Genomic DNA, 22,357 nt, shown 5'->3' with positions numbered 1-22,357 from the left:
CCGCCCTCCAGGGTCTAAGAGGAAGAACAACCGAGGGGATAACCAGGTGCTGAAGCGTCTGCGACCCACTGCTCACACCACCGCCAGACAGGCTACTAAGAGATCAGCCCCTTCGGCTGGGGCCAGCGGGGAAAAGCCAGTCAACTCCAGGAGGGGACGGCACCCCTCCGAGTACAATACTGATAGTTACTATGAGGACAGGAAGACCCATCCTATAAGAGATGGTGGGGCGCAGAGAGGGGAGCCTCCCAAAGCAGCCCACCCTGACAAGCCCCTTGGCCGCAGAAAGACCCATCTTATGAGAGATTGTGGGGCACAGAGAGGGGAGCCTCTCAAAGCAGCCCTCCCTGACAAGCCCCTGGGCTGCAGGAGAGAGACAGACAGACACAGGATCATGCCTGAGCTCACCACTGAGGTAGGAGCTGCTTTACCAAAGATTATGGGGGGATTACTTTAGCATAGCTGCAGGGCTGTTCAATTCTGGTCCTGGTGGGCATGAATTGTTTCTACCTGGTAGATATTGGCACTCACCTACTGTCCACAAGTGAAAACCTTCCAGGGTAGCCATTGAACAGCACATAGTATTTAACTTAATCCAAGCCACACATTGTTTCTGTCCCAAAATCAAGTAGTAAATGGCTTCATTTTCATCCGGTGACCATGGAGGTTCAACGCTATTTGGCCGGGAGCCACAAGTATATGAGCTTACAGTGAAAAAGCAAGATGCTCGGGGATGATGGCCTTCTAGGCAGAGTTGCAAAGAAAGAGCCAGATTTCAGACTGGCCAATAAAAATAAAATATTAAGATGGGCAAAAGAACACAGACACTGGACAGAGGAACTCTGCCTAGAAGGCCAGCATCCCGGAGTCGCCTCTTCACTGTTGACGTTGAGACTGGTGTTTTGAGAGAACTATTTAATGAAGCTGCCAGTTGAGGACTTGTGAGACGTCTGTTTCTCAAACTAGACACACTAATGTACTTGTTATTTCGCTAGCTTTAAATTCCGTAATTTTACTCCATCTTGCATTAGTGAACTCTCACTCCACTTGCTACACATTGAGCCGCTTTGATTGGCCAACATAACCAACAGGCTACACACGTGTAGGCTACCAGTCAGCTACCAGTTGTTGTTTTTATGGGGTGCTCATCATAAAAACAAAAGGCTAAATTGAAAAGTTTGTTTTTATTAAATTAATAATTTGAAATGTTATGTCCTTGTATGTAACATTGTCACATATTTTAGGCCTATAGGAAAGTTGGACGCTACCAGCATCTTCTCACATTTCAAAGTGTTTTAGTCTGTAATTAACAGATTCAACTTTTCTACATGCCGTGTTGCGTTATTCAAATGCGTTAACTTTATAACATGAGTGGCGCTAACATGATACGGGACAGACTCCCAGTGGTTCCTCGGGACAGACGAGTCAGTATGAGAGAGGAGCTAACATGGTACAGTCCAGACTCCCAGTGGTTCCTCAGGACAGACTCCCAGTGGTTCCTCGGGACAGACGAGTCAGTATGAGAAAGGAGATAACATGGTACAGGACAGACTCCCAGTGGTTCCTCGGGACAGAGTCAGTATGAGAAAGGAGATAACATGGTCACTCCCAGTGGTATCAGTATGAGAAAGGAGATAACATGGTACAGTCCAGACTCCCGGTGGTTCCTCGGGACAGACTCCCGGTGGTTCCTCGGGACAGACTCCCGGTGGTTCCTCGGGACAGACTCCCGGTAGTACAAAAAGTAAAAAGTTGAGTACCGAACCGTTTTTAATGTTCTAGTATCGAGAAGAAAGAAAAGCTTTGGTATACCATGCAACACTAGTCCATCTGTTCTGTAGAGACTGAGGGTTAGGTTACTGATGTCCCTCTGTGTTCTGTAGAGACTGAGGGTTAGGTTACTGATGTCCATCTGTTCTGTTGTCTAGAAGCCGAGTCCTCCCAGCGAGGAGGGCAGGGTCAGCCCCTCTAAGGAAGCAGCAGAAGAAGAGGGGGCGTCAGACCAGGAGACGGGCAGCACGGCCGAGTCCTCCGAGGGACACCGATCCAACATGGAGGAGGGAGAGGAAGATGAAGAGGAAGAGTATGAGGTGCAGGAAGTGGATCAGAGAGCCAAGAGTGCTCCAAATGATTACAACATTCGCAGTGAAGTCAGCGACTCCCAGTCTGAGTCCTTCTCTGAGGGGGAGTCTGTTCTCTCCGGCTCTGCCTCTGAGGCTTCAGGTAAAACACACCTGCTCAACATTCACGTGGGCTATGTCCCAATTTATCTGTTCCCAAGTGTGCACTTGTTCACTTCCCTTCATGAATTAAGAAGGAAATGACTGAAATAAGAAAATGGTGGGAACTCCCCTCTAGTCTATTTGCTTACACCAATTCAATGGTTGATACATTTGTGGGAAGTAGTGAACAAGTGTACAATTCAGGAAGAAGAGATTATTGGGACACTCTCTTAGGCTTTATGAAAATATGAAATTGTGAAATTACACTTTTGATGTAAAAATGACCCAAACCAGAACTACCAAAAAAATATTTAGTATGGTGAACCTGTTAATGGAAAAGCCCCGGTCAGCAGTTAGATGTGAGTTGTCCACTCCGGTAACCTACACCGCTCTGCCTGTTAAAAAAAACTCTTGTCCCTCAATGAATAAAGCCTATCATTTCCCATGCAGATGTAGCCTACCGATATTAGAACAGGGAATAGGGTAGGTCTACCTCTCGTTGGCCTCGGCAGCTCCGTCTCCCGCACTGGTAGGACAGTTATATGACTTATAGGTCCGTGTCAGACTCAGTTACACGCAGACAAGTTTGATAAGGCTGAGGGAGACTCCGTTACACGCAGACAAGTTTGATAAGGCTGATGGAGAGGACTCATCAATTCAGTCACAACAGATTAGAGGAATAAGGCTGAAAATCATTAGTCAACTGGCGATTCATACCATTGGAATCGGTTTTTATTAGCGATGCACCCTTTTGGATCGGTCTGGGCTCCCGCAAACTGATGCACTAGCGTCTTACGCATCGTTCCCCGATTCTAAAGTTTATCTGTGAGTTGTTATATCCTTAAAGCACACTCTCCATTTTATGTCTTTTCATTGCTGAAGAATCCATCGATCTTTCTCTTGTTCTCAGTGTTGTTGTTTTTTTTGCCCTGTGCTATGAATAAGTTATTTGCATGTATTTGAAAACCGTGTGGTGTTCTCCAGGTTCTGAGACAACGCATGAGAAACTGTCATCGTCTGTCCGCGCCGTCCGCAAGAACCAGAACAGCAAGCTGAAGTACGTCATACGAGACGCCCGCTTCTTCATGATCAAGAGCAACAACCATGAGAACGTGTCCCTGGCCAAGGCCAAGGTATCTTAAAGGGATGCTGGGAAATTCTGGCATGCATATACCAGTGTTCTACATCCCCGGAGTCAGATACCATTTTCATGTCTCTGTGCGCAGTATAAAAGAAGTTAGCGATGTTACCGTATCTATAGACTTCCAGTCGATGCGCTAGCGCTAGTTCGCATTGGCTCGTGAAACTACTACGGACTTTGTATGTCAGTGCGTGCACTATAGACGTAACCATAGTCTCTTAGGAAGACTGTACAAAACACTGTCAAATGCCCTTTGAACTGCAGAAAATGTACCGAGTAAAAGTTGGTATGAAAATCTTTCACCATGTTGAATACAGTTGGATGTTGACTTGGTTATTTCCAGGGTGTGTGGTCCACTTTGCCTGTTAATGAGAAGAAGCTGAATGCTGCCTTCCGTTCCGATCGCAGTGTCATCCTGGTCTTCTCGGTCAAGGAGAGTGGCAAGTTCCAAGGTGAAGTTCATATGGTTAATATGTATGTATGGGTTTCATTCATCCAGCAGAAGTGTCGAGGCTCCCCCAGGACTCGAGCTTTCCCAGTGTTGTGTAAATGTTGATTGCCTTTTTGACTCCAGAAAGCGGCAAGATGGCGAGACAAAGTCTCGTGAACTGAATGTGTCCTCCTGTGTGTGCAGGTTTTGCCAGGCTGTCCTCAGAGTCTCATCATGGAGGGTCTCCCATCCACTGGGTCCTGCCTGCTGGGATGAACGCCAAGATGCTGGGTGGGGTGTTCAAGATCGACTGGATCTGCAGGTAAGGCCTAAACCATGCCTTTTTATAATGTAGCTATAATTCCAATGTAACTTCAGACAAATTAATTACAGGACAATTTCCCTAGTCTGAAAGAACTCTATGGATCATCTCCATGTAATTTTTATTTTACTAGGCAAGTCAGTTAAGAACAAATTCTTATTTTCAATGACGGCCTAGGAACAGTGGGTTAACTGCCTGTTCAGGGGCAGAACGACAGATTTGTACCTTGTCAGCTCGGGGATTTGAACTTGAAACCTTCCGGTTACTAGTCCAACTCTCTAACCACTAGGCTACCCTGCCGCCCCTACACTCTAACCACTAGGCTACCTGCCGCCTCTACACTCTAACCACTAGGCTACGCTGCCGCCTCTACACTCTAACCACTAGGCTACGCTGCCGCCTCTACACTCTAACCACTAGGCCACCCTGCCGCCTCTACACTCTAACCACTAGGCTACGCTGCCGCCCTACACTCTAACCACTAGGCCACCCTGCCGCCTCTACACTCTAACCACTAGGCCACCCTGCCGCCTCTACACTCTAACCACTAGGCCACCCTGCCACCTCTACACTCTAACCACTGCCGCCTCTACACTCTAACCACTAGGCCACCCTGGCTACACTCTAACCACTAGGCTACGCTGCCGCCTCTACACTCTAACCACTAGGCTACGCTGCCGCCTCTACACTCTAACCACTAGGCTACGCTGCCGCCTCTACACTCTAACCACTAGGCTACCCTACACTCTAACCACTAACCACTTGGCTACCCTGCCGCCTCTACACTCTAACCACTTGGCTACCCTGCCTCCTCTACACTCTAACCACTAGGCCACCCTGCCGCCCCTAAAGAGCTTTTAAACGCCCCTTGGTGTTTTGTCGTCCCAGACCTGTTTTTAAGACTTCTGCATCCTGCTCTAAACCATTTACACTCTAACCACTAGGCCACCCTGCACTCTAACCACTAGGCCACCCTGCACTCTAACCACTAGGCCACCCTGCACTCTAACCAAGGCCACCCTGCACTCTAACCACTAGGCCACCCTGCACTCTAACCACTAGGCCACCCTGACCACTTGTCGTCCCAGACCTGTTTTTAAGACTCCTGCTCTAAACCATTTACACTCTAACCACTTGGCTACCCTGCCGCCTCTACACTCTAACCACTAGGCTACCTGCCGCCCACACTCTAACCACTAGGCCACCCTGCCGCCTCTACACTCTAACCACTAGGCTACGCTGCCGCCCACACTCTAACCACTAGGCTACGCTTTAAGACTCTAACCACTAGGCTATCCTGCCACCTCTACAAACCATAGGCTTACACACTAACCACTAGGCTACCCTACACTCTAACCACTAGGCCACCCTGCCGCCTCGACACTATAACCACTAGGCCACCCTGCCGCCCCTAAAGAGACCCCTTGGTGTTTTGTCGTCCCAGACCTGTTTTTAAGACTTCTGCATCCTGCTCTAAACCATTTACACTCTAACCACTAGGCCACCCTGCACTCTAACCACTAGGCCACCCTGCACTCTAACCACTAGGCCACCCTGCACTCTAACCACCAGGCCACCTGTTTCTAACCACTAGGCCACCCTGCACTCTAACCACTAGGCCACCCTGCACTCTAACCACTAGGCCACCCTGACCACTTGTCGTCCCAGACCTGTTTTTAAGACTCCTGCTCTAAACCATTTTGGCTACCCTGCCGCCTCTACACTCTAACCACTAGGCCACCCTGACCACTTGTCGTCCCAGACCTGTTTTTAAGACTCCTGCTCTAAACCATTTACACTCTAACCACTTGGCTACCCTGCCGCCTCTACACTCTAACCACTAGGCCACCCTGACCACTTGTCGTCCCAGACCTGTTTTTAAGACTCCTGCTCTAAACCATTTACACTCTAACCACTTGGCTACCCTGCCGCCTCTACACTCTAACCACTAGGCCACCCTGACCACTTGTCGTCCCAGACCTGTTTTTAAGACTCCTGCTCTAAACCATTTACACTCTAACCACTAGGCCACCCTGACCACTTGTCGTCCCAGACCTGTTTTTAAGACTCCTGCTCTAAACCATTTACACTCTAACCACTAGGCCACCCTGACCACTTGTCGTCCCAGACCTGTTTTTAAGACTCCTGCTCTAAACCATTTACACTCTAACCACTAGGCCACCCTGACCACTTGTCGTCCCAGACCTGTTTTTAAGACTCCTGCTCTAAACCATTTACACTCTAACCACTAGGCCACCCTGACCACTTGTCGTCCCAGACCTGTTTTTAAGACTCCTGCTCTAAACCATTTACACTCTAACCACTAGGCCACCCTGACCACTTGTCGTCCCAGACCTGTTTTTAAGACTCCTGCTCTAAACCATTTACACTCTAACCACTAGGCCACCCTGACCACTTGTCGTCCCAGACCTGTTTTTAAGACTCCTGCTCTAAACCATTTCTGTTTTCAGACGCGAGTTGCCGTTCACTAAAACGGCTCACCTCTCCAACTCGTGGAACGAACACAAGCCTGTAAAGATCGGCCGAGACGGACAGGTAAACATTATTGATTAATCATTTCTATCCATGAGTCAATCAGTTCCAGTCGCAGTGCGACCCCGCCCTGTGACCTTCCATTCTATTTGTCCCCACATCTGTCTCCTCTAATTCACATCCTATATACACTACGTGACCAATAGTATGTGGACACCTGCTCTGTCGAACATCTCATTCCAAAATCATGGGCATAAATAAGGTGTTGGTCCTCCCCTTTTCTGCTATAACAGCCTCTACTCTTCTGGGAAGACTTTCCACTAGATGTTGGAACATTGCTGCTATAACAGCCTCCACTCTTCTGGGAAGGCTTTCCACTAGATGTTGGAACATTGCTGCTATAACAGCCTCCACTCTTCTGGGAAGGCTTTCCACTAGATGTTGGAACATTGCTGCTATAACAGCCTCCACTCTTCTGGGAAGGCTTTCCACTAGATGTTGGAACATTGCTGCTATAACAGCCTCCACTCTTCTGGGAAGGCTGTCCACTAGATGTTGGAACATTGCTGCTATAACAGCCTCCACTCTTCTGGGAAGGCTTTCCACTAGATGTTGGAACATTGCTGCTATAACAGCCTCCACTCTTCTGGGAAGGCTGTCCACTAGATGTTGGAACATTGCTGCTATAACAGCCTCCACTCTTCTGGGAAGGCTTTCCACTAGATGTTGGAACGTTGCTCCCGAGTGGCTCAGCGGTCTATGGCACCGCATCTCAGTGCAAGATTGCGTCAATACAGTCCCTGGTTCGAATCCAGGCTGTATCACATCCGACCGTGATGGGGAGTCCCATAGGGCGGCGCACAATTGGCCCATCCGGATTTGGCCGGGGTAGGCCGTTATGGTGAATAAGAGTTTGTTCTTAACTAGTTAAATAAAGTTTAAATAAATGTTAAATAAAAACAATTCTGTGGGGTCTCCATTCAGCCACGAGCATTAGTGAGGTTGTCAGTCAGTTCAAATTTATCCAAAGGTGTTCGATGGGGTTGAGTTCAGGGCTCTGTGTTAGCCAGTCAAGTTCTTCCACACCGATCTTGACAAACCATTTCTGTATGGACCTCGCTTTGTGCAATGGGGCACTGTCACGCTGAAACAGGAAAGGACCTTCCTCAAACTGTTGCCACAAAATTGGAAATCTAGAATGTCATTGTATGCTGTAGCGCTAAGCTTTCCCTCCACTGGGGCCTAGGACAAACCATAAAAAACAGCCTCAGACCATTATTCCCCCTCCACCAAACTTTACAGTTTGCATTTGGGCAGTTAGTATTCTCCTGGCATCCGCAAACCCAGATTCGTCCGTTAGACTGCCACAAGGTGACGTGTGATTCATCACTCCAGAGAAGGTGTTTCCACTGCTTCAGAGTCCAATGGCAGTGAGCTTTACACCACTCCAGCCAACGCTTGGCATTGCACATGGTGATCTGAGGCTTGTGTGCAGCTGCTCGGCCATGGAAACCCATTTCATGAAGCTCCCAACGAACAGTTGTTCTGCCGTTGCTTCCAGAGGCAGTTTGTAACTCGGTAGTGAGTGTTGCAACCGAGGACAGACGACTTTTACTTGCTTCAGCACTCTGCGGTCCCGTTCTGTGAGCTTGTGTGACCTACGACTTCACGGCTGAGCCGTTTTTGGTCCTAGACATTTCCACTTCACAATAACAGCACTTGCATTTGACCGGAGCAGCTCTAGCAGGGCAGAAATTTGCCGAACTAACTTGTTGGAAAGATGGCATCCTATGACTGTGCCACGTTAACAGTCACTGAGCTCTTCAGTAAGGTCACTGTTTGTCTATGGAGATTGCATGGCGGTGTGCTCGATTTTATACACCTGTCAGCAACGGGTGTGGCTGAAATCGCCGAATCCATTCATTTGAAGATGAAATATATCTATCTATCGGTCTCTTCTAATTCACCTCTTTATACAGAGCAAAGTATTCACACCCCTTGACTCTTTCCACATTTTGATGTGTTAAAGCCTGAATTTATAAAAGATTAAATGGACATTTTGGGTAACTGGCCTACACACAATACCCCATAATGTCTAATTGTTATTTAGAAAATGTATTAAAACATGAAAAGTTGAATAAGTATTCAACCCCTTTTTATTATGACAAGCCTAAATAAGTTCAGGAGTAAACATGTACATAATAAAGTTGCATGAACTTTGCATGTTTAATATGAGTTTTGAATGACTACCTCATCTCTGTACCTCACACATATATACAATTAGTCTGTAAGTCCCTCAGTCAAGCGGTGAATTTCAAATGGATTCAACCACAAAGACCAGGTAGATTTTTCAATGCCTTGCAAAGAAGGGCACCTATTGGTAGATTTAAAAAATATATATATATATTTAAAAAATACATTTAAAAAAAAGCAGATATTGAATATCCCTTTGAGCATGGTGAAGTTATTAATTTGAACTTGCAACCTTCCAGTTACTAGACCAACGCTCTAACCACTAGGCTACCTGCTACCTCTACACTCTAACCACTAGGCTACCTGCCTCCTCTACACTCTAACCACTAGGCTACCCTGCCGCCTCTACACTCTAACCACTAGGCCACCCTGCCTCCTCTACACTCTAACCACTAGGCTACCCTGCCTCCTCTACACACTAACCACTAGACTACCTGCCTCCTCTACACTCTAACCACTAGGCTACCTGCCGCCTCTACACTCTAACCACTAGGCCACCCTGCCGCCTCTACACTCTAACCACTAGGCCACCCTGCCTCCTCTACACTCTAACCACTAGGCCACCCTGCCTCCTCTACACTCTAACCACTAGGCCACCCTGCCGCCTCTACACTCTAACCACTAGGCCACCCTGCCTCCTCTACACTCTAACCACTAGGCCACCCTGCCTCCTCTACACTCTAACCACTAGGCCACCCTGCCTCCTCTACACTCTAACCACTAGGCCACCCTGCCTCCTCTACACTCTAACCACTAGGCCACCCTGCCTCCTCTACACTCTAACCACTAGGCCACCCTGCCTCCTCTACACTCTAACCACTAGGCCACCCTGCCTCCTCTACACTCTAACCACTAGGCCACCCTGCCTCCTCTACACTCTAACCACTAGGCCACCCTGCCTCCTCTACACTCTAACCACTAGGCCACCCTGCCTCCTCTACACTCTAACCACTAGGCCACCCTGCCTCCTCTACACTCTAACCACTAGGCCACCCTGCCTCCTCTACACTCTAACCACTAGGCCACCCTGCCTCCTCTACACTCTAACCACTAGGCCACCCTGCCTCCTCTACACTCTAACCACTAGGCCACCCTGCCTCCTCTACACTCTAACCACTAGGCCACCCTGCCTCCTCTACACTCTAACCACTAGGCCACCCTGCCTCCTCTACACTCTAACCACTAGGCCACCCTGCCTCCTCTACACTCTAACCACTAGGCCACCCTGCCTCCTCTACACTCTAACCACTAGGCCACCCTGCCTCCTCTACACTCTAACCACTAGGCCACCCTGCCTCCTCTACACTCTAACCACTAGGCCACCCTGCCTCCTCTACACTCTAACCACTAGGCCACCCTGCCTCCTCTACACTCTAACCACTAGGCCACCCTGCCTCCTCTACACTCTAACCACTAGGCCACCCTGCCTCCTCTACACTCTAACCACTAGGCCACCCTGCCTCCTCTACACTCTAACCACTAGGCCACCCTGCCTCCTCTACACTCTAACCACTAGGCCACCCTGCCGCCTCTACACTCTAACCACTAGGCCACCCTGCCTCCTCTACACTCTAACCACTAGGCCACCCTGCCTCCTCTACACTCTAACCACTAGGCCACCCTGCCTCCTCTACACTCTAACCACTAGGCCACCCTGCCTCCTCTACACTCTAACCACTAGGCCACCCTGCCTCCTCTACACTCTAACCACTAGGCCACCCTGCCTCCTCTACACTCTAACCACTAGGCCACCCTGCCGCCTCTACACTCTAACCACTAGGCTACCTGCCGCCTCTACACTCTAACCACTAGGCTACCCTGCCGCCCCTCTTTCATATAAGATTTTTTTTATCCATAAAATGAAGTGGGCAGAGAACAAACTTCTTTTCAATTAGATTTTGAAATTATTTTGAAATTATCAGTAAATGTGAAAACAACAAAAGCAATAGGCACCATAAAAGTATTTAACAAATTTGAAAATGAATCTCGACATGTTATACCCCTGTCTGTTAGGTGTTATAAACTCTTGTTTGTATGGCAGGACCAGTTAAAGATGGTCGACCGACTCTGGTGTTGTGTCAACATTAAACCGAGGATGGACTGTCCCAGGGGACGCAACAACACTGGCACATTCACAGATGCAGTTCTCATGCAATTCTCAGTAGTTAATAACAGTCAGTTCACATACGTTCACAAGTAGTTAGTTACAGCACTGACGTCATCTCCATTATCTTGAGTAAAAAAGAAAAGAAAAAAAAGCATATGACAGAATAGCTGTCAATACACTGCATATTAGTCCACAATTTCTCTGACATTTGGCTCGTAGTTCTTGCGCAAGAAATAAATGGAGACAGTGTTCATGGATCTAACAAACAGGTTAAAGCCTAACTCCCTTAAGTAAAATGGTAGAAATAGGCCTGTTTTTTTGTGTGTTTTTTAAAAACTTTGTGGCTGTGGTAACTAGTGATGACTTAGACTTGTCTTGACTCTCATTGTAGAATAATAGTGAAGACATCAAAACTATAAAATAACGTATGGAATCATGTAGAAACCAAACAAGTGTTAAAATAAGCAAAGAGAAACGACAGTCCATCATTAGTTTAAGGCATGAAGGTCAGTCAATGCAGAAAATATCAATAACTTTTAAAGTTTCTTCACGTGCAGTCGCAAAAACCATCAAGCGCCATGAGGACCGCCACAGGAAAGGAAGACCCTGAGTTACCTCTGGAGCAGAGGAGAAGTTCATTAGTTACCAGCCTCAGAAATTGCACCCCAAATAAATGGTTCACAGAGTTCAATTAACAGACACAACTCAACATCACCTGTTCAGAGGAGACTGCGTGAATCAGGCCTTCATGGTCGAATTGCTACAAAGAAACCACTACTAAAGGATACCAATAAGAAGAAGAGACTTGCTTGGGCCAAGAAACATGAGCAATGGACATTAGACCGGTGGAAATCTGTCCTTTTTATTCTGAGTCCAAATTTGTGATTTTTGGTTCCAATCATCGTGTTCTTGTGAGACGCAGAGTAGGTTAACAGATGATCTCTGCATGTGTGGTTCCCACCGTGAAGCATGGAGGAGGAGGTGTGATGGTGTGGGGGTGCTTTGCTGGTGACCCTGTCTGTGATTTATTTAGAATTCAAGGCACACTTAACCAGCATGGCTACCACAGCATTCTGCAGCGATACACCTTCCCATCTGGTTGTGTGGTCTGCAAAATTAAGCAAATGGGATTGAACTCATGACAAAGTCATGTTTCAACATTGTAGTGGCTGTTGATGTTTTGGTTTGTTTTTTAGTGAAATTGCAAATATTTTCTTGTCATTTTAACTCTGATTTAACTACCGGTATGTATCTATTCTAATCTGGTTACAGTCCCAAATTCCCACAAGATACTGCAAGATTTCACTCACTCACGGATACAGAGCCTCGGAAATAAAAGGTCTGTTCACAGATTAGGAGCCACTCCCTAAAAAGAAAGACACTGGGGAGACAAATTCACCTTTCAGAAGGACAATAACCTTAAACACAAGGTCAAATCTACACTGGGGAGACAAATTCACCTTTCAGAAGGACAATAACCTTAAACACAAGGTCAAATCTACACTGGGGAGACAAATTCACCTTTCAGAAGGACAATAACCCTAAACACAAGGTCAAATCTACACTGGGGAGACAAATTCACCTTTCAGAAGGACAATAACCTTAAACACAAGGTCAAATCTACACTGGGGAGACAAATTCACCTTTCAGAAGGACAATAACTTTAAACACAAGGTCAAATCTACACTGGGGAGACAAATTCACCTTTCAGAAGGACAATAACTTTAAACACAAGGTCAAATCTACACTGGGGAGACAAATTCACCTTTCAGAAGGACAATAACTTTAAACACAAGGTCAAATCTACACTGGAGTTGCTTACCAAGGCAACGTTGAATGTTCCTTGAATGGCCTCGTTACCAGTTTTGATTGAACTAGATTTTTGGCCTTGAGAATCTATAGCAAGACTTGAAAAATTAGTGTCAAGCACTGATCAGCACTTGGAGGAATTTAAAAAGAATATGCAAATATTGACCAATCCAGGAGTGCAACTCTCTAAGAGATTTACCCAGAAAGACTCACTGCTTCAATCACTGCATTGAAAGGTACATTGAAAATGTATTGACTCAGTGGTGTGAATACTTATGTATTTAATTTTCAAACATTTCTAAAAACTTGTTTTCACTTTGTGGGTTTGTGTTTATGTGATTTTTTATTTATTTAAACCACTTTGAATTCCGGCTATAACACGACAAAAAGTGGAATAAGTCAAGGGGTATGAATACTTTCTGAAAGCACCATCTAGCCAATGAAGAGAACATACTATCCATCCTCCTGAAGTGCTGACCTGCTGCACCCTCGACAACCACTGTGATTATTATTATTTGACCCTGCTGGTCATTTTATGAACATTTGAACATCTTGGCCATGTTCTGTTATAATCTCCACCCGGCACAGCCAGAAGAGGACTGGCCACCCCACATAGCCTGGTTCCTCTCTAGGTTTCTTCCTAGGTTTTGGCCTTTTCTAGGGAGTTTTTCCTAGTCACTGTGCTTCTACACCTGCATTGCTTGCTGTTTGGGGGTTTTAGGCTGGGTTTCTGTACAGCACTTTGAGATATCAGCTGATGTAAGAAGGGCTTTATAAATACATTTGATCCCTTGTCTCGCTAACTATTCACTGTCGTGCAAATGACCCTAAAGAATGACTGGCGGCTAACCAATTAACGGTTAACGGTTAATAGTTTGGAGTGATTAGTGAATACTAACTTGAACTTAGATTCACAGAGATTCTATGGGTTGATCTACTAATCTGTCCCCCCCCCTTCCCTTCCGGCCCTGCAGGAAATGGAGCCGGGGTGTGGGATGCAGCTCTGTGTGACGTTCCCCCAGGACGAGAACATTAACTTGTATCAAGTTATTCATAAAATGCGACACAAGAGGAGGATGCCTTCGGAGCCGCGCTCTCGAGGACGCCCGCCGTACAGAGAGCCCACCCGAGGCGACCTGGGAAGGTTAGACATTGTTATTTAGACTGCTAGTGAGCTCTTGTGATGACGGAGTGGTTCTGATGTGATCATCTAACCGTCCTTCCCAGAGTTCTCTGCTCTCATCACATCCCCACGAAGAAGGGTACCTGAACTCCTCTGGGCTGCTGCCTAGGACTGTTTATAGCAGCTCTGAGGAGGATAGATCTATCTGTGGCCCAGCGCTAACCACGGTGTCTCTGCGGCCCAGCGCTAACCACGGTGTCTCTGCGGCCCAGCGCTAACCACGGTGTCTCTGCGGCCCAGCGCTAACCACGGTGTCTCTGCGGCCCAGCGCTAACCACGGTGTCTCTGCGGCCCAGCGCTAACCACGGTGTCTCTGCGGCCCAGCGCTAACCACGGTGTCTCTGCGGCCCAGCGCTAACCAGGGTGTCTCTGCGGCCCAGCGCTAACCAGGGTGTCTCTGCGGCCCAGCGCCAACCACGGTGTCTCTGCGGCCCAGCGCTAACCACGGTGTCTCTGCGGCCCAGCGCTAACCAGGGTGTCTCTGCGGCCCAGCGCTAACCACGGTGTCTCTGCGGCCCAGCGCTAACCACGGTGTCTCTGCGGCCCAGCGCTAACCACGGTGTCTCTGCGGCCCAGCGCTAACCACGGTGTCTCTCTCTGCGGCCCAGCGCTAACCACGGTGTCTCTGCGGCCCAGCGCTAACCAGGGTGTCTCTGCGGCCCAGCGCTAACCAGGGTGTCTCTGCGGCCCAGCGCTAACCAGGGTGTCTCTGCGGCCCAGCGCTAACCACGGTGTCTCTGCGGCCCAGCGCTAACCAGGGTACTAGTAGTTTGAGTCTGGTTTGTTTCTGTCTGCACGTGGTGGTGATGTGTAAAGAAACCGGTTTTAATTTGGGGGTCTTGATCTTTCCCTGTAATGAATACAGTCTCAATTTGAACCCCCTCACTAGCTACTTATTAAACCACCAATGTTTTAGTTGAGTTTATACACACCTATCAATAGTCCATAGGTTCCCTGCTTGAATGCATTTCTCTAGGTAAGTTGTTTTAAATTGGTTCCCACAGTATTTTCTTTCTATCCTGGGGAGATTAACTTAATCAGATATGAGACTTATGGACCTGGTCATATATGAGACTTATGAACCTGGTCATATATGAGACTTATGAACCTGGTCATATATGAGACTTATGGACCTGGTCATATATGAGACTTATGAACCTGGTCATATGAGGGGACCTGGGGACCTGGTCATGACCTGGAGGGGACCTGGGGACCTGGTCATGTGAGGGGACCTGGGAACCTGGTCATATGTGAGGGGACCTGGGAACCTGGTCATATGTGAGGGGACCTGGGAACCTGGTCATGGATGTGACTTGGGGACCTGGGAACCTGGTCATGTAAGGGGACCTGGGGACCTGGCCAGGGGACCTGGGAACCTGGTCATATGTGAGGGGACCTGGGAACCTGGGAACCTGGTCATGTGAGGGGACCTGGTCTGGGACCTGGTCATATGTGAACCTGGTCTGGGAACCTGGTCATGTGAGGGGACTTATGAACCTGGTCATGTGAGGGGACTTGGGAACCTGGTCATATGAGGGGACTTGAGGGGACCTGGTATGAACCTGGTCATATATGGGACTTATGAACCTGGTCATATGAGGGAGACTTATAAGGGAACCTGGTCATGTAGGGGAGACCTGGTCATGTGAGGGGACCTGGGAACCTGGTCATATGTGAGGGGACCTGGGAACCTGGTCATATATGAGACTTATGAACCTGGTCATATATGAGACTTATGAACCTGGTCATATATGAGACTTATGAACCTGGTCATATATGAGACTTATGAACCTGGTCATATATGAGACTTATGGACCTGGTCATATATGAGACTTATGGACCTGGTCATATATGAGACTTATGGACCTGGTCATGTGAGGGGACTTGGGAACCTGGTCATATATGAGACTTATGGACCTGGTCATATATGGGACTTATGGACCTGGTCATATATGAGACTTATGGACCTGGTCATGTGAGGGGACTTGGGAACCTGGTCATATATGAGACTTATGAACCTGGTCATGTAAGGGGACCTGGGGACCTGACCATGTGAGGGGACTTATGAACCTGGTCATGTAAGGGGACCTGGTCATGTAACGGGACTTGGGAACCTGGTCATGTGAGGGAACCTGGTCATGTGAGGGGACTTGGGAACCTGGTCATGTAAGGGGACTTGGGGACCTGGTCATGGGGTGGTCAGGGGACTTGGGAACCTGGTCATGTAAGGGAACCTGTCAGGGGACTTGGGAACCTGGTCATGGGGGGGACCTGGTCATGTGAGGGGGGGAACCTGGTCATGTGAGGGGACCTGGTCATGTAAGGGAACCTGGTCATGGAGGGAACCTGGTCATGTGAGGGGGGAACCTGGTCATGTGAGGGGACTTGGGAACCTGGTCATGTGAGGGGACTTGGGAACCTAGTCTTGGGGACTTGGGAACCTGGTCATGTAGTCATGTGAGGGGACTTGGGGACCTGGTCATGTAAGGGGACTTGGGGACCTGGTCATGTGAGGGGACATGGTCATGTGAGGGGACTTGGGAACCTAGTCATGAGGGGACTTGGGAACCTAGTCATGTGAGGGGACTTGGGAACCTAGTCATGTGAGGGGACTTGGGAACCTAGTCATGTGAGGGGACTTGGGAACCTGGTCATGTGAGGGGAGGGAACCTAGTCATGTGAGGGGACTTGGGAACCTAGTCAGGTGAGGGGACTTGGGAACCTAGTCATGTGAGGGGACTTGGGAACCTAGTCATGTGAGTCATGGGGACTTGGGAACCTAGTCATGTGAGGGGACTTGGGAACCTAGTCATGTGAGGGGACTTGGGAACCTAGTCATGTGAGGGGACTTGGGAACCTAGTCATGTGAGGGGACTTGGGAACCTAGTCATGTGAGGGGACTTGGGAACCTAGTCATGTGAGGGGACTTGGGAACCTAGTCATGTGAGGGGACTTGGGAACCTAGTCATGTGAGGGGACTTGGGAACCTAGTCATGTGAGGGGACTTGGGAACCTAGTCATGTGAGGGGGGGACTTGGGAACCTAGTCATGTGAGGGGACTTGGGAACCTAGTCATGTGGGGACTTGGGAACCTAGTCATGTGAGGGGACTTGGGAACCTAGTCATGTGAGGGGACTTGGGAACCTAGTCATGTGAGGGGACTTGGGAACCTAGTCATGTGAGGGGACTTGGGAACCTAGTCTAGGGGTCATGTGAGGGGACTTGGGAACCTAGTCATGTGAGGGGACTTGGGAACCTAGTCATGTGAGGGGACTTGGGAACCTAGTCATGTGAGGGGACTTGGGAACCTAGTCATGTGAGGGGACTTGGGAACCTAGTCATGTGAGGGGACTTGGGAACCTAGTCATGTGAGGGGACTTGGGAACCTGGTCATGTAAGGGGACCTGGTCATGTGAGGGGACTTGGGAACCTGGTCATGTAAGGGGACTTGGGAACCTGGTCATGTGAGGGGATCTTCTGTTGGCAATTAGGTGGTTTGGGAAACCTAAAGGACTAGGACAGGAGTGTTTCCATACCCCGACCTAAAGGGCAGGAGTGTTTCCATACCCCGACCTAAAGGGCAGGAGTGTTAGTTAGGAGGAGACCCAGAGGCAGAGTGATACAAACCCACCTCTTTCCCTTTTTTAAGGCCTTAATGAACTGAGAATGACACCACAAGGAAGGGAAAATCTAAGCCAAAGCGGGTCGGTCACCTTTTGGTTTATAAAACGGCCGAAGTGAAGCTCATCCTCCGGTTTTTGTTTTGTTTTGATTGCAATGGACTGACTCAATCAGCCCCTTCTTTGCCCTCTCAGCCAGGCCCCTCCTTGTCATGTATTTGTGGCTGTAGACCCTAAACCATAAGATGGACTGTCTATATGAACTTTTGATTACTTAACGAGCAACGGTAACACAACTACAAGAAAGCGGTATGTTACCATTTTAACCAGCTCTTACTAATTTACCTGGTGACAGTTAACTCGGCTGTTTTAAATGTCTTTTAACTATCTGGTTGATTTTTAATTGAACATGGTAGGTGTGGCGTTTCAGTGCGTATGTTTTTGATGTTGATGGCTAGTCAGAAGCTGTGACTATGTACGGGATAATCAACTCAGGGCTTTATGGACTTATATTATTTTCCAGAGAACGTATAGAGCCCCGAGTCGATTATCCCTTTTATACCATGGCTATATAGAAATGTCTTCCAACATCCACTGAAGTAGCTAGCGAGTTTACTAGATAGTTACAGTAGTAGCCGTGGTAACCTAACACTCGCTACTTTAGCTAACCAAACCATCAGTACTAGCTTGCTATTACGAAAATCGAATTTAACAATACTGTTTTCAATTAAACTTTTACTTTCAAAAGCTGCTCAAACAAAATATGTAAAAGTGAACTATAGCCATTGAATTCCACCATGCAAATATACTGTGCGTTATAGGGAAATAATGCACGCTCTAGAATGCCCTTCAAGCCAATCAGAAAGGAGTATTCAACAATGCCATGATATAAATTGGTTTAATTGTTATATTGATTGCTAGTCAGAAGCAATAACTGTACTGGTTTAATGCAGAGAATACAGTTTCTAGCTCATTATTGGATAACGTAGAAATGTACTTAAACTGTCATGAGAATTTTCATAATAATCAGCTTATGCAAAAGATGAGTACTGTTTATTCAGAGAACGTTCTATAGTCCATTATACAAAGACATCCATTTTATAGCTGCGCACATACTTCCACACAAACAGTAGGTATCCTAATCACATACTTCCACACAAACAGTAGGTATCCTAATCACATACTTCCACACAAACAGTAGGTATCCTAATCACATACTTCCACACAAACAGTAGGTATCCTAATCACATACTTCCACACAAACAGTAGGTATCCTAATCACATACTTCCACACAAACAGTAGGTATCCTACTCACATACTTCCACACAAACAGTAGGTATCCTACGCACATACTTCCACACAAACAGTAGGTGAGTTTTATCCTTCTCCGTAGTTCTCACCACTGTGTATCACTACCCAGCCGACAGTTCCATTCCCCCGAGATGAGGGAAACCTTGAGAAGTACTCCTTATGCTATCATAGGTTCCTCAGAGGCCTAGCCAGGTCGGTCCAAACACAGTTTAACTGTTCTCGTTTTTTTTCTTCGACCCACACACACATACAAGTTCAAATCCTAAACTACACCTTGCTCAGACAGTCTGTGTTTTTCCACTAATGCAGATACATTGTTTAACCTAATTCTGACTAAAACTACACACATCATCAAATTATAATTTTATGATTCTAATCAATTTCATACAATAAGGTTTCAGAGTGGAATTATTTAATCATTATCTTTCAACATTTAAATTATTTTATCAAAAACATGGGCCAACTCCCAAAGATGGATGCCAAGGAGGTAAATAACAGATGTCCCAAACATCTTTTTTTATATATTTTTTATTTTTATATCTAACAAGGATGTACCTCGAGTTAATCTACTGTAAACATCATGCTTAATGAAGATGCATGGAACTAACTGGTGAATTAGCTGCATGGAACCTACTGGTGAATTAGATGCATGGAACTAACTGGTGAATTAACTGCATGGAACTAACTGGTGAATTAGCTGTCTACAAGCAGTAAAATGTCATTGAGAATATAATGGGTGATAGTCAGCTCAGTATAACTGTCTACAAGCAGTAAAATGTCATTGAGAATATAATATCAAAACATTCAATGAAATCCTCAGTTTTGGACATGAAAAAAGTTTCCACCCTTTTCTGGAGGTGGATACAATGGCGATATGACAGGCGATATGACAGGCGATATGACAAGCGATATGACAAGCGATATAGCCTAAATCACCTTATTTCTCAATCTGTTAATTGTGTTATGGAATAATCTGTTCAGATTGCTTCAGAAATGTTTGTATTAGGATATTAAAGGGCTGTGCTCTGTTATAGGGCTACTGGGATGTTGTACTGTATCTATGATGTTATAGGGCTACTAGGATGTTGTGCTGTATCTGTTATAGGGCTACTGGGATGTTGTGCTGTATCTATGATGTTATAGGGCTACTAGGATGTTGTGCTGTATCTGTTATAGGGCTACTGGGATGTTGTGCTGTATCTATGATGTTATAGGGCTACTAGGATGTTGTGCTGTATCTGTTATAGGGCTACTGGGATGTTGTGCTGTATCTATGATGTTATAGGGCTACTAGGGTTGTTGTATCTGTTATAGGGCTACTGGGATATGATGATGTTATAGGGCTACTGGGATGTTGTGCTGTATCTATGATGTTATAGGGCTACTAGGATGTTGTACTGTATCTATGATGTTATAGGGCTACTAGGATGTTGTGCTGTATCTGTTATAGGGCTACTGGGATGTTGTGCTGTATCTATGATGTTATAGGGCTACTAGGATGTTGTGCTGTATCTGTTATAGGGCTACTGGGATGCTGTGCTGTATCTATGATGTTATAGGGCTACTGGGATGCTGTGCTGTATCTATGATGTTATAGGGCTACTGGGATGTTATAGGGCTACTGGGATGTTGTGCTGTATCTGATGTTATAGGGCTACTGGGATGTTGTGCTGTATCTATGATATAGGGCTACTGGGATGTTGTGCTGTATCTGATGTTATAGGGCTACTGGGATGTTATAGGGCTACTAGGATGTTGTGCTGTATCTATGATGTTATAGGGCTACTAGGATGTTGTGCTGTATCTATGATGTTATAGGGCTACTAGGATGTTGTGCTGTATCTGTTATAGGGCTACTGGGATGTTGTGCTGTATCTGATGTTATAGGGCTACTGGGATGTTATAGGGCTACTGGGATGTTATAGGGCTACTGGGATGTTATAGGGCTACTGGGATGTTATAGGGCTACTGGGATGTTATAGGGCTACTGGGATGTTGTGCTGTATCTATGATGTTATAGGGCTACTGGGATGTTGTACTGTATCTATGATGTTATAGGGCTACTGGGATGTTATAGGGCTACTAGGATGTTGTGCTGTATCTATGATGTTATAGGGCTACTAGGATGTTGTGCTGTATCTATGATGTTATAGGGCTACTAGGATGTTGTGCTGTATCTGTTATAGGGCTACTGGGATGTTGTGCTGTATCTGATGTTATAGGGCTACTGGGATGTTATAGGGCTACTAGGATGTTGTGCTGTATCTATGATGTTATAGGGCTACTGGGATGTTGTGCTGTATCTATGATGTTATAGGGCTACTGGGATGTTGTGCTGTATCTATGATAGGGCTACTGGGATGTTGTGCTGTATCTGTTATAGGGCTACTAGGATGTTGTACTGTATCTGTTATAGGGCTACTAGGATGTTGTACTGTATCTGTTATAGGGCTACTGGGATGTTGTACTGTATCTGTTATAGGGCTACTGGGATGTTGTACTGTATCTGTTATAGGGCTACTGGGATGTTGTGCTGTATCTGTTATAGGGCTACTGGGATGTTGTGCTGTATCTGTTATAGGGCTACTGGGATGTTGTACTGTATCTGTTATAGGGCTACTGGGATGTTGTGCTGTATCTGTTATAGGGCTACTGGGATGTTGTGCTGTATCTGTTATAGGGCTACTGGGATGTTTGTGCTGTATCTGTTATAGGGCTACTGGGATGTTGTGCTGTTATATCTGTTATAGGGCTATGATGTTATAGGGGGATGTTGTGCTGTATCTGTTATAGGGCTACTGGGATGTTGTGCTGTATCTGTTATAGGGCTACTGGGATGTTGTGCTGTATCTGTTATAGGGCTACTGGGATGTTGTGCTGTATCTGTTATAGGGCTACTGGGATGTTGTGCTGTATCTGTTATAGGGCTACTGGGATGTTGTGCTGTATCTGTTATAGGGCTACTGGGATGTTGTACTGTATCTGTTATAGGGCTACTGGGATGTTGTGCTGTATCTGTTATAGGGCTACTGGGATGTTGTACTGTATCTGTTATAGGGCTACTGGGATGTTGTACTGTATCTGTTATAGGGCTACTGGGATGTTGTGCTGTATCTGTTTATAGGGCTACTGGGATGTTGTGCTGTATCTGTTTATAGGGCTACTGGGATGTTGTACTGTATCTATGATTAGGGCTACTGGGATGTTGTACTGTATCTGTTATAGGGCTACTGGGATGTTGTACTGTATCTGTTATAGGGCTACTAGGATGTTGTGCTGTATCTGTTTATAGGGCTACTGGGATGTTGTGCTGTATCTGTTTATAGGGCTACTGGGATGTTGTACTGTATCTATGATTAGGGCTACTGGGATGTTGTACTGTATCTATGATTAGGGCTACTGGGATGTTGTACTGTATCTATGATGTTAAAGGGCTACTGGGATGTTGTACTCTATCTGTTATAG

At 46.7% G+C, this 22,357-nt stretch overlaps 1 protein-coding gene across 2 annotated transcripts in view; it reads left to right on the top strand.

Annotated features, from left to right (window-relative positions):
• Positions 1–22,357, top strand: part of LOC112257310 (YTH domain-containing protein 1-like) — a 37,808-nt gene that overhangs the window by 4,103 nt on the left and 11,348 nt on the right. For both annotated transcript variants that reach the window (XM_042326388.1, XM_042326390.1), the window contains exons 3-9: positions 12–415; positions 1,929–2,223; positions 3,207–3,355; positions 3,707–3,815; positions 3,998–4,115; positions 6,587–6,671; positions 13,752–13,921. In XM_042326388.1, coding sequence (XP_042182322.1) covers positions 12–415; positions 1,929–2,223; positions 3,207–3,355; positions 3,707–3,815; positions 3,998–4,115; positions 6,587–6,671; positions 13,752–13,921 — 1,330 coding nt within the window. The remainder of the gene's footprint in view (positions 1–11; positions 416–1,928; positions 2,224–3,206; positions 3,356–3,706; positions 3,816–3,997; positions 4,116–6,586; positions 6,672–13,751; positions 13,922–22,357) is intronic.

Source organism: Oncorhynchus tshawytscha, linkage group LG09 (genome assembly GCF_018296145.1).
Source record: "Oncorhynchus tshawytscha isolate Ot180627B linkage group LG09, Otsh_v2.0, whole genome shotgun sequence".
Taxonomy (NCBI): Eukaryota; Metazoa; Chordata; class Actinopteri; order Salmoniformes; family Salmonidae; genus Oncorhynchus; species Oncorhynchus tshawytscha.
The sequence above is the reverse complement of the archived record's forward strand: the minus strand, read 5'-3'. Positions and strand labels throughout refer to the sequence as shown.